This window comes from Malus domestica, chromosome 03 (assembly GCF_042453785.1).
Source record: "Malus domestica chromosome 03, GDT2T_hap1".
NCBI lineage: Eukaryota > Viridiplantae > Streptophyta > Magnoliopsida > Rosales > Rosaceae > Malus > Malus domestica.
Genome location: NC_091663.1, coordinates 25,021,358 through 25,034,334, shown reverse-complemented (window position 1 = coordinate 25,034,334; position 12,977 = coordinate 25,021,358). Strand labels below are relative to the sequence as shown.

The 12,977-nt window shown below is 40.4% G+C and overlaps 1 protein-coding gene across 4 annotated transcripts; it reads right to left on the bottom strand.

Annotated features, from left to right (window-relative positions):
• Nucleotides 1-1,037: 1,037 nt before the first annotated feature.
• LOC103427758 (uncharacterized) lies at nucleotides 1,038-11,682 on the bottom strand. 4 transcript variants are annotated; one of them, XM_070819193.1, is made up of 8 exons: nucleotides 11,601-11,682; nucleotides 10,000-10,729; nucleotides 9,397-9,817; nucleotides 9,014-9,087; nucleotides 8,781-8,903; nucleotides 3,314-4,129; nucleotides 2,391-2,604; nucleotides 1,038-2,270 (listed from the first exon to the last, which is right to left on the bottom strand). In XM_070819193.1, the coding sequence occupies exons 3-8, from the start codon at nucleotides 9,689-9,691 to the stop codon at nucleotides 1,540-1,542; spliced, it is 2,253 nt and encodes a 750-aa protein (XP_070675294.1). In that variant the 5' UTR covers nucleotides 9,692-9,817; nucleotides 10,000-10,729; nucleotides 11,601-11,682; the 3' UTR covers nucleotides 1,038-1,539. The 4 variants fall into 4 exon arrangements, with proteins under 4 accessions (XP_070675294.1, XP_028955920.2, XP_070675295.1 ...); XM_029100087.2 differs by lacking the exon at nucleotides 11,601-11,682 and having other exon boundaries at nucleotides 10,000-10,089; nucleotides 10,232-10,688; XM_070819194.1 differs by lacking the exon at nucleotides 11,601-11,682 and having other exon boundaries at nucleotides 10,000-10,126; nucleotides 10,232-10,675.
• Nucleotides 11,683-12,977: the final 1,295 nt, after the last annotated feature.

The following is a 12,977-nucleotide window of genomic DNA, read 5'->3' as shown; positions in this document are numbered from 1 at the left end:
GTATGGTACAAACAGCACTAATTTTTTATATCCTCATTTTTTTTTCTTCCCTCTACTATTCAAATGTAAATAGGCAAATCTTTATAATCTTTGTGTGTATAAATCGAGCAAATTCGACGGTGTTGTTTGCTCCTTAAATTTGCCATGGGGCTCGCAAGCATGCCAAAAATTTACTTAAACATGAAATTGGTGGGTGCAGGTATGCCACTACTAGATGCCGCTAGTAGACGGGTTTTGAATGATTGAGGAAAGTGAAATTGGCAGGGTTGCTTGGAAATGTAAATGACAGAGGAAAGTGAATGACTAATATTGTAGATTGCTTGGTAAATTAAATGGCTGGAAATGAGTTGTACATGAACTACAAATGAGATCAATACTACTAATGAGCAACAGAGCTAATAAATAAAGAAAATAATGGATGCTTCGCTAAAGTTAAAATGTCTACAAGGAAGCTGATGAGCTAATTTGAGTAGAGTTGATTGATTGGTTGTTTGAGTATCCCTAATCCTTGTGCTTCTGCTTCTTTATATAGAGAACCGAGAGAGCGCATTTATGAGAATATTGAACTTACCCGAAAGAAACTCCTCTACAGCTTGCATTGTGAAATAACATTAAAATAAGAAAGTTTGTATCCCCACCACATGCTTTCACCACATGTCTCCACCACTTGCAATAAACTAACATTTAAAAGAAGCAAGGTGGCTTGTTTTATCCATATGACCTCTTCCGTGTCTGCATGTTATCTTCCAATTCAAAAGCAAACATTTGTTTTGATTAAACAAAGTTCTTGACAAACCTCCACCACCCACATAAAAAGGGAAAAGCATTATTTTAATGCCAAACTATCCCACTTGATAGCTAAATATCTTTTCAAGTTAGCATTCTTGCACATTTATCCTCCAAATGCCATATTTTACCCAAATAGCCCAAATAAGTGAAATGGTGCACATTTTAGGTGCAAACAGGTGTCTTACTTCAGTTTCCAGTCTTTACAAATTTCTAAATTTCGCAGTTTGATGATTCTTCGAAACGGATAATTATTTGAATACATTTTCAAGGTTTTCATTAACAAGTTCTAATAACGGAGCCAAGAAATTGTACTTAAAATTACAGGACACCTCGGAATCTTTTATACAAAGTTACAAGCAGAAGCAGATGAATGTGATCACTAACGTAGAACTGACCCGTAGAGAAGCGCTTCTAATCGTAGGTGAGAATCGCTTCTTATCGTAGGAATCTGAATTCTAATAAAACCGTGGAAAACCAGAAAAAGCGAAATATCATAGAACTCTTATCTCATACTATACACCCAGGAAGGCCACCAACTCCAAACAATGCAGTGAGCTTCTCTCCAACACATCTGTGTAACTATTTACAGACATCCTAACTGACACTTTCAACATTAGCCGACAACATTAACATCATTAACTGACACAATTTACGGTTATCCAACTCAAGTTAGACATCTTATGAAATCACTTCCATGATTTCTACTGCTTTCGGGCTCCCCTCCCCAGCAGTTTCAAACACCTCCATGCCTTATTGGCCCTCATCATGACCACTGTTTTTGCTCTCATCATTGTCGTTGTCATGTTTGTCATCCTCGCCATTGTTGTCATCTTTGTCGTCATCAACTTCATTAACTTGGACATCATGTACATCACCACAACTGTCGCTCCCGTCAACACATTCAATACAGGCAGTTTCAAACACTTCCATACTTTCTTGGCCCTCATAATGACCATTGTTTTTGCCATCACCACCGCCGTTGTCACCTTTGTCATCCTCGGCAATTTTATCACCCTTGTTGTCATCAACATCATTACCTTGGACATCCTGTACATCACCACAACTGTCGTTGACATCAACACCTTCAGTACCAACATCATTTAGTGATGGTGACTTCCTATCACTGTCCAAGTCCATATTATCAGGAGCTTCAAAACTGGCAGATATGGCTAAGTTCTGTTGTTCTTCTTCCACGTGTTTAGTACTAGAAGGAACTTCAATATATGACGTGGCCAAGTTCAGTTTTTCCTCTTCCACATGTTTAGTACTAGAAGGAACTTCAACATACGACAAAGCAAACCCATCAGAGTCGACATCTTTCACAACCACGGGCAACGTAAAGGGACGAGTACGTGAGCTCATTGTTGAAGATATGGCTGATAGTACATCAGGATTTGCCTCAACATCAACCCACTCGTCCCCAAACCAATCTCTGGATATTCTTAGATCATTTTTGTGCATATTCAACAGTAAGCTTTCACCTGATACAGCCCAAGCAATTACATTACAGCCAAAGCAATTACATCCAAACAAATGAACGGAGAAAATATGTAACAGGAACATGCAGGGAAAAAACTAGATCCAGTTTCTACTAAGCATACCAGGAATGAAAACTTGAAAGGTGTCACCACAGCTGCCAACTTCAGCTATAATCCCTTCCCACCAGCCATCGCTCCACCATGCATCAACTGCAACCCCAACCTCAAGGGCAAGGCCCATTTGTTCCTTAGGAGGGGCTGGCCGGACCATTGGGCGGCCTAGACGCCTTATGCCAAGTTTATCAGGCATAGCCAATCTAAAAGCTGGGATCCATTCCTACAAGTTGGGAGAGTGAGGGTCATGCCTTCGGATTACAGTTCAGAACCCAAAAGAAATCAAGAACACAGAATAATCACTCAAGAGAGCACAGGAGCTTATGTGCCAATCTAGTCAATGCATACAGGAAATGAAGAAGAAAATCTTCCTGCATCTCTTTCATTGAAAAGCCTGCAACACCCAAAAATAGGACCATATTTCTAAACTATATTTACAAACTGAACACCGAGCTTACATGAAAACTGACCGGATCAAAAAGGTTCAAATCACATAGAACTGAATGGTGTCAACAGCTAGCAAGGGATAATCTGAGGGTCAGTGAAACCGATAGTGTCCAGGACACACCATCATAAAATAGTGAAGGTTAACTTGCATTTCAGGGTAAGAGTTCAGAGTTCAAATAAGGAGATGCTCAAGAGTTGACAATGTAGAAAGATAGATACACGCAACTTTAAAATCTAAACATGCTAGACTGCATCTCAGAATGCAAGAAAGCACCAAATAAAGAAGAGGGAACATGTATTTTGAATTGGAATCACAATGAATAGTTGATTAAAACAGAAAGTTGGATGGAATTCTTGTGTACCTAACTCAAGCCAGATCCCAAGTAAATAAATCAGACATGATGTCACAGTGTTTTGCACAACTTAGAGTTCAACCCAGTTACCCAAACAATAAACAAAGAAAGTGTAGTAGTGGCTAAAGATACCTCAAGATTGCCACTTCCTTCCTCGTCTTGCAAATCCTCGTATTGAACTTTCATCTGTTTTCGTGTTATCTGCAAGACTGTACACCTAAACCAGCAGCCTCGAATGCCACTATCTTGGCAAAGCAATTCTATCTTTTCGTCAACCTTAAATAGTGGAGTATACCAAGGCTGACAATCAACAAGCTTCATGGACAACAACCGCTTGTCTAGTAAACCATAGTTTGGGTTCTGAGGTCTATATGTCATCATCTGGTTATCTATTGTAGAACTTCTTGCTCTTGAACGACCAGTTGAAAACCTCTGACATGGCCTTCCACTTCTAGTCCTCTTAGATCCTTGCTTTACATAGTCACTTGGACCCAATTCATCTTCTTCCCCAATCAAGCTATCACTTCTAAACTCAGATTTTTTGGAAACTTCGAGACCGAAACAAGAGAGAATTGGCTGATCAAAATAGCCATGCATTTTACTCAAATCAAATGGCTTCACCTTGTTACTTCTAAACTGCCTATAGCATAGATGTACTTTGGCCAATAAAGCCTGAGGAAACAGAGCTAAGCATTTTTCATAATGTTCACAAGTTAAGACTGTTGCAGGACCATCAACACATTCTGCACTAATGACCTGCACATATGGTGTGATGAAAACTTCCTTTGGGTGAGGATTTCTTACAGGAGTTAACCCCTTGACTTCCTGATTATGGTGAAACCACCTCACTTTGACCTTTTTCTGACCCCTCTTGTCTTCGTACATATCCTCCATATAAGCAACATAGTGATTTTCTCCCTTTGCCATGACAAAGACAAAGGACTTAATCTGGATGCAAAGGGAAAAGCAAAACAATCAGAGAAAAAGTATTGCAGCTGACAGCAAAAATCAGAGTAGCATGTCAATTCCATCGTCGACAGAATATAAGTGGTTATTAGTGATTTGACCTGACCAAGATGTACACATCAAGGCAATGTTCAACAAAATACCTTGGCGACTAGTCTTTCAACTAAATCTCCTGAAGTTCATGCAATAATATATCATACTTGAATGAAGTGCAAATTTCCCAGGCTATGAAGCATATGAGACATGTAACATCATGAGGATACTAGTGTCACTATCACATAATTGTGACGTATTCTCAAGCATTATTAATGAAAGCAACCATAGTTCAACAACAACAACAACAACAACAAAGCCTTTTCCCACTAAGTGGGGTCGGCTATATGAATCCTAGAACGCCATTGCGCTCGGTTTTGTGTCATGTCCTCCGTTAGATCCAAGTACTCTAAATCTTTTCTTAGAGTCTCTTCCAAAGTTTTCCTAGGTCTTCCTCTACCCCTTTGGCCCTGAACCTCTGTCCCGTAGTCACATCTTCGAACCGGAGCGTCAGTCGGCCTTCTTTGCACATGTCCAAATCATCGGAGCCGATTTTCTCTCATCTTTCCTACAATTTCGGCTACTCCTACTTTACCTCGGATATCCTCATTCCCAATCTTATCCTTTCTCGTGTGCCCACACATCCCACGAAGCATCCTCATCTCCGCTACACCCATTTTGTGTACGTGTTGATGCTTCACCGCCCAACATTTTGTGCCATACAACATCGCTGGCCTTATTGCCGTCCTATAAAATTTTCCCTTGAGCTTCAGTGGCCTACGACGGTCACACAACACGCCGGATGCACTCTTACACTTCATCCATCCAGCTCGTATTCCATGGTTGAGATCTCCATCTAATTCTCCGTTCTCTTGCAAGATAGATCCTAGGTAGCGAAAACGGTCGCTTTTTGTGATCTTCGCTAGATTGCTCCGGTCATTAGTGTGGATAAGTATATAAATGGATAGAGATAGGAAAGCAAACACAAGATGTACGTGGTTCACCCAGATTGGCTACGTCCACGGAATAGAAGAGTTCTCATTAATTGTGAAGGGTTTACACAAGTACTTAGGTTCAAGCTCTCCTTTAGTGAGTACAAGTGAATGATTTAGTACAAATGACATTAGGAAATATTGTGGGAGAATGATCTCGTAATCACGAAACTTCTAAGTATCGGAGTGTGGTGTCGTCTTGACTTGCCTTATCTGTCTCATAGGTAGATGTGGCATCTTCTCTGGAAGTACTCTTCCTCCATCCAGGGGTGGTATCTTTAACTGGTGGAGATGCACAAGGTAATGTATCAATTTCACTTGAAGCTTACTTGTAGTCTCAGGCTTGGTCAAGCGCGATACAAACCATGTAGTAGGAGTCCCCTAAGTCGCCGAGCTAGGGGGTCTGCTGAAAGAGGTGACAGACAAGGTAAGCAATCAGAGCTCCGACTGATTGTTCACCTTCTCCCCATCTTGCAGCAGCATGAAGGATAAAGAGAAGAAAAATGAGAAGAGATGATATGAGATACTTTTGCTTTTGAAGAAGTAACTTTCCACAGGCTTATTCTTGAACTGAGCTGGAGGGTTTTTTGGTTTCCTCCAGAGTATAAGGCCGACTGAAGAATTTGAGGGTCAAAACAAGTCCATCAAATCTAGAGTACGTTCCACCCTGCTGATATGGGATACTTTTGCTTTTGACAGAGTAATGGATGTATCGGCACGTGTGCTGTTACGCTTGTCTCCACATGCTTCCTTGTATCCTTCGCACTTGCCCTATCTGTTCCTCAAGCAGATGCGGAATCTTCCCTGGAAACATAAGATGTTGAAGATGAGTACTCGAGAGCAATGCCAGGTAAGTAATCAGGTAAAGGGTTCCAGGCAGTCAGTTCCTGGCTGGAAGCTTGATTCCAAGTGCTGACTGATTGCTCTCTTTCTCCTTGTCTTGCAGGTAAAAACAAGGCCAAAGGAAAAGGCAGGGAAAAAGCATGATATGGGATACTCTTGCTTTTAACCCTGATGATATGAGATATTCTTGCTCTAGTATAGCTTGTTTGCAAAGGTATTATCGGGGGGAAAGAAAGCTGAATATTTCGAAATGCTTCGTTGGGAGTGCCCTCTCAGATATGATGAAGGGTTGAGCATTTTTGCAGGTCTGCATGTCCGTTGGGAATGGAGGTCGACATATATAGGAGTCTCCCTAACAACAAGTAGTAATGCTATTCCTTTACCCTGCTTGGTCATAGCACGGTAGTGGGAGCTGCCAGTTTCACATGTTTTAACTCTGTCAGAGTACTTTGAAAAAGTGGTCTGTGGTATCTGGCTCTCGAGATTCGGAGAACGATGCCTCTTCGATTTTTGAGAAAGCAATCATGCTGGGGGTCTGGCTCTCGAGATTCGTAGAGCAGTGTCTCTTCGATTTTTGAGGAAGTAATCATGTTGGGAGTCTGGCTCTCGAGATTCGGAGGGCGGTGCCTCTTCGATTTTGGAGCAAGCAATCCTGTTGGGAGTGTTGTCTCGAATGTGAGTAAAGGTTGGGCATGTTTGCTAGTCTACCTTGCCACGAAGCACAAAGGTTGACACACAGGGACTTTCCAATTATCCAGCAATGGTACTGTTCCTTTACCCTCTCTTCGCTTTTGAGAAAGTAGTCATGTTGGGAGTCTGGCTCTCGAGATTCGGAGGACGGTGCCTCTTCGATTTTGGAGCAAGCAATCTTGTTGGGAGTGTTTTCTCGAAAGTGAGTAAAGGTTGGGCATGTTTGCTAGTCTACCTTGCCACGAAGCACAGAGGTTGACACACAGGGACTTTCCAATTATCCAGCAGTGGTACTGTTCCTTTACCCTTGTGGGTAATAATATGGTAGCTAGACCTTCAAAATTTATGTGTCTAAACTTTGTTAGTGCTGTTTCTTTGCTATTCTTTTACCTTTCTTGGTCAGAGCGATGTAGTGGGAGCTGCAAGCTTCACGTGCTCAACTTTGGCAGAGAACTTTGGCAAAGTTATCTGTGGTACCCATGAGCTATTGTTGCGTGTGGGAAGTGGGTGATTGAACAGTAAGATTCATGTGCTTTCTACTTCACCAGAAGTCTTCGACAGAATGCCCATAATTTCTGCAAAGCTGAGTGTGCGTGTGACAGGTGCTGACAAGGCTAGAAAAGTAGGTGCCTCTTCGATTTCTGAGATCGGCCCTCGTGGTCTCTGAGCAGCCCAGCTTTTGAGAAAGCGAGCGCCTCTTCGATTGATTCGGAGAACGATGCCTCATCGATTTTTGATAAAGCAATCATGCTGGGGGTCTGGCTCTCGAAGATTCGGGGAGCAGTGTCTCTTCGATTTTTGAGAAAGTAATCACGTTGGGAGTCTGGCTCTCGAGATTCGGAGGGCGGTGCCTCTTCGATTTTGGAGCAAGCAATCTTGTTGGGAGTGTTTTCTCGAATGTGAGTAAAGGTTGGGCATGTTTGCTAGTCTACCTTGCCACGAAGCACAGAGGTTGACACACAGGGACTTTCCAATTATCCAGCAATGGTACTGTTCCTTTACCCTCTCTTCGATTTTTAGGAAAGTAGTCATGTTGGGAGTCTGGCTCTCGAGATTCGGAGGACGGTGCCTCTTCGATTTTGGAGCAAGCAATCTTATTGGGAGTGTTTTCTCGAATGTGAGTAAAGGTTGGGCATGTTTGCTAGTCTACCTTGCCACGAAGCACAGAGGTTGACACACAGGGACTTTCCAATTATCCAGCAGTGGTACTGTTCCTTTACCCTTGTGGGTAATAATATGGTAGCTAGACCTTCGAAATTTATGGGTCTAAACTTTGTTAGTGTTGTTTCTTTGCTATTCTTTTACCCTTCTTGGTCAGAGCGATGTAGTGGGAGCTGCAAGCTTCACGTGCTCAACTTTGGCAGAGAACTTTGGCAAAGTTATCTGTGGTACCCATGAGCTATTGTTGCGTGTGGGAAGTGAGTGATTGAACAGTAAGATTCATGTGTTTTCTACTTCCCCAGAAGTCTTCGACAGAATGCCCATAATTTCTGCAAAGCTGAGTGTGCGTGTGACGGGTGCTGACAAGGCTGGAAAAGTAGGTGCCTCTTCGATTTCTGAGATCGGCCCTCGTGGTCTCTGGGGAGCCCAGCTTTTGAGAAAGCGAGCGCCTCCTCGATTTCTGAGATCGGCTTTCGTGGTCTTTGAGCAGCCCAACTTTTGAGAAAGCAAACGCCTCTTCGATTTCTGAGATCAACCCTCGTGATCTCTAAGCAGCCTAGCTTTTGAGAAAGCAAACGCCTCTTCGATTTCTGAGCAGGCGCCTCTTCGATTTCTGAAGCTCCGTCGAGTAAAGACATACTTTCTTTATCTTCTATATAAGCTTTGAAACTTGAAACAAATGATTCATTACTTCTCAAGTACCCATGTAGGGATGTATTTATCTTATGGCAACATTAATCATCTTTCGATACATAAGGTCACAGAAATTATTCCCGGAGTAGTGAGTTTTCACTACAGCATTTCTTGCATAATATTGCTCTACAAATTAAATGTGACTTTTATGTAAGTTTGAGAGTTTAAGCATGGATAGCTATGCCTTGTACAGTTGCACACTTTGACGGTTAAATCCTTACCACTATTGTAGTTCCGTCCCTACAGAATGCAGGGAAATGCTTGAGCTGTTTACCACATGTCCATGCAACACCTGACCAAACAATGTCTGGATTGCGTCCCTTCAAGGTCGTTGAAAGATGGCCCTGATAAACAGGTTACGGAGTCAGTATTGTATGCAAAACTTGAAAGCATCACAAGGACAAAATCAATACTCATAAGGAACACAACAAAAAGATACCGAGTTATTGGGTACCTGGTGACCACTAACTCCTTTCATTGGATGTTCGGGACTCCACAAAGCTTGTGATGAATCATGTTGGGGTGATTCTGTCATAAAAATGTGTGTTAAAATCATAATTTTCCAGTTATACATATCCCTCATTTCTTGCAAATACAGGTAAAGAGAATAAGCCATTAGGTACTAATATTGGATTTCTTATTAACTAACTTCATACAGATATTCATACGTGGTAAAATTTATTTAATATTCTTTTACCAGTCACTTAAACTAGAAACTGATGCTGAGGCGTAGGGGAAGTTAAAATCCTTGCCTTACAAAAGCTTTTAATGGCATACATAAGAGCACACTTTATAGACTATATAAGGAACTAGAAATTACAAAGTAGCAACACATACCGGACAGATCTCCACGTACATGCTGCTTTGACAGCATAGATGTAAGCCAATCCACAACTTCCCTTCTTGACCTCCATTTATAGTTAGCACTATTGGAGCTCTCGTTTCCGTGCGCTTGCAAAAACTCCTCAGAAACAACATAGAACATGTGCCTAACACTCCTCTCAGTACCCACAACTGCAAGAATGGATTCTCCGGAAGAATCCTTTAAGAAATAGTGAACCACACGGTTGCCCCTCTCCTGCGAAACAAACTGTTCTTTCCACTCCACGAAAAAGCGACCATCTCCAGGCATTTTGACAGACGCACAAAGAGGGGTTAACGAAACACCAGAAACCTACTTCAAGGTCTAATTACATAGCAGATGATGCCCCAAAATGTAAGATGGCAAAAGGGGTCAAACCCTTAACCACTTAACTGCCTAAAAAGTAACAATGGAGTAATTTTCAGGCCAAAAGCTACAATCTTGAAATTATTTATCACCTTAATCCTAAGAATAAACAAAATATATCTTGCCCAAGTTGGAACCACTCTACAAAAAAGAAAAACTGGTATATCACAAAACTGACCAGAATAAGAAATCTTAGGGTTTGTTAACCTAACCAGATCAAAAGCCCTGACTTTGCAGCTGAAAACTCCCCCAAATCAGTAGCAAAAGGTTCAGACAGCAAACCCAATTTGTTCAAGAATTTTCTGAAACAGAAACCCAGCAGAATCAGGAGGGTATATTCTATTCAAACAAGGCAGAATTTGATCACTAAGTAACTCTACCATGAACTTTTCAGTTCAGACTTTGAAGAACACCAACAAACAAGAACTCGGTATATGAAAAAACCTGTGTTTTTTAACCTCCAAGGGCAGATCAGAACACCCAATACTCAATACAACTAGGTATCAGCTTGGAAGCTCAAAGGGGCACAAAGACATTGCCTTGACTACCTTTTCCAAGAGAGTTGGAGCAAATTTGAAATGGGCATCTGTAATTTGGACATAAACAGAAACTTCAGCTGAGAAAAAGGGATTTGATTGAACAAAAACTAGTAGAAGTTGCTGGGGAAGGAGAGTTTTAGGGGAAGGCTGAGGAGAGAGAGCTCTGTAATTGCCTTGGTAGGTACAAGGGAGAGTAGAGAAAGTGAGGGAGGAGAGGAGGAGCAGATGAAGGGAGAAAGGGAGAGAGAAGAAGGATTGTGGAAGAGGCCATGGACATGGAAAGTGGGGGAGTTGCAGAGCTTTGGAAATGTATGTCTCCAGCAGCTATGGAAGGGGAACTTGGTTGAACAAGAAACAAAGGTAGACTATTTTGTTAAATTAAAGGAATAAATAAATAAAAGGCCTAATTGGATAAATGGTCCCCGTGGTCATAAGGTATTCGGATGATAGCCCCTGTGGTAAAAAAATTCGGATTTAAACCCCTGTGGTCTAAGTCTGTTAGGATTTAAACCCATGTGGTCTAAATCTGTTAGGATTTAAACCTTTCTGTTAAATAATGCTGATGTGGCTGCCACGTGGCTGCCAAATGGCTGCCACGTGGCAAAATAATAATTTTTAATTTTTTTTTTAAAAAAACCTGAATTAAAAAAAAAAAAAAAAAAAAAAAAAAAAAAAAACAAACAAACCGGATCTGCAAGAAGAAGAAGGAAGAGGGAGAGGGAGGAGGGCGCGAGGAGACGGCTCCGGCGAGGGGGGAGCTAGTCTCCGGCGGGAAGAAGAAGAAGAAGAAGAAGAAGAACAAGAAGAAGAAGAAGAAGAAGAAGAAGAAGAAGTCGCGCAGGGAGACCGGCGGGAAGAAGAAGAAGAAGGAAGAAGGAGAGGGAGGAGGGTCGCGCGGGGAGAGGGCTCCGTCGGGGGGGGGGGGGGAGCTGGTCTCCGGCGGGAAGAAGAAGAAGAAGAAGGAGAAGAAGTCCGGCGGGGTGGGGGAACGGGCGGAGGGCGGAGGGCGGAGGGCGGGGGGGATTTTCTGGGTTTCTGCGTTTTTTTTTTTTTTTTTTTTTTTTTTTTTTTAATTCAGGTATTTTAAAAATTATTATTTTTGCCACGTGGCATATATGTGGCAACCACGTCAGCATTATTTAACCGAAGGGCATAAATCCTAACAGACTTAGACCACAGGGGTTTAAATCCGAATTTTTTTACCACAGGGGCTATCATCCGAATACCTGTTGACCACGGGGACCATTTATCCGATTAGGCCTAAATAAAATAACAGTTTACTTATTTGTTTATCTTTTTTGAGGAAGTGGTGGAAGGTAGGAGGAGGAGGAAGCTGGTTGGGTGGATTATTTACCACGACAAAACTGTTGCGTTGCAGCTTAAAACATCATTGGGGCTAGACCTGGTAGTTTTTGACACAACACGGTGACACGATATAAAAACGACACGAAAATAACGGGTTTCGAGTCAACACGATAACTTATCGGGTCACTATCGGGTGACCCGTTAAGAACCTGTTAATAACGGGTTCTTAACAGGTATACACGCGGGTAACACGTGGGTAACCCGTTTCGACCCGTTAAGAAAAAAATTATTTTAATAATTTTAAAGTTTAATTACTAAAAAATTTATTATAAAATACAATAGTCATATTAATATATACAATATATTCTATATTAAATATATAGTTTTGTATTATGTTCTATATAAATTATAAAAAAATTAAAAAAAGGTTTAGTCATTATTTATTTTTATTATGAGAGTTCCTTATTATCATTACTAGGATAAATTTTACATAACATATTCTTGTCCAAAATTAAAATATACTAGTATAGTATTTGTATATGCAAGAACTAAGAAGACATACATACAAGTATGAAAAATGTGAAAGAATATATAAACACTCATGATTTATCATTATTCCTTCACGAATAGATAATTGTTATACTTATATTATCGTTTAGATTTTTAAAATCCTTCAAACCCTCATGAATAATGTTTTTTATTTGAGGGCAAAATTAATAAAATTAATAATAATTATTGTAGAAGTGTAAAAAATGTAAAAATATATATATACAATCACTCATATATAAAAAATGTAAATACTTTAAATTAAAGATCAAATTTATTCATTACATTCTTATAGGGTCGAGGAGTGTATATGTACAAAATCATCAAAATCGTAGCTAAAATAACAGTTAAATTGTGATTTTTCGTTTATAACCGTCGAAAACTTTTGTTTCGTTACGTAATCTTTGAATGTTTGTTTTTTACAATTTTTTACGTTTGCAATCTCATAATGTGTACAAATAAGTTTGACGGTTGGATTGTTGAAAAAAGTTTCGTAAAATGCATATTGCATCAAAACGGTAGATTAAACAAACACTTAGAGTTAATATTATACTTCTATTAAGTATAAAATAAGTTTTTGTGGTATCCACTAGTGTAAATACTTTAAATTAAAGATCAAATTTATTCATTACATTCATATAGGGTCGAGGAGTGTATCTGTAAAAAATCATCAAAATCGGAGATAAAATAACCGTTAAATTGTGATTTTTTTGTTTATAACCGTTGATAACTTTTGTTCCGTTCGTAATCTCTGAATGTTTGTCTTTTACGATTTTTTACGTATGAAATCTTGGAATGTG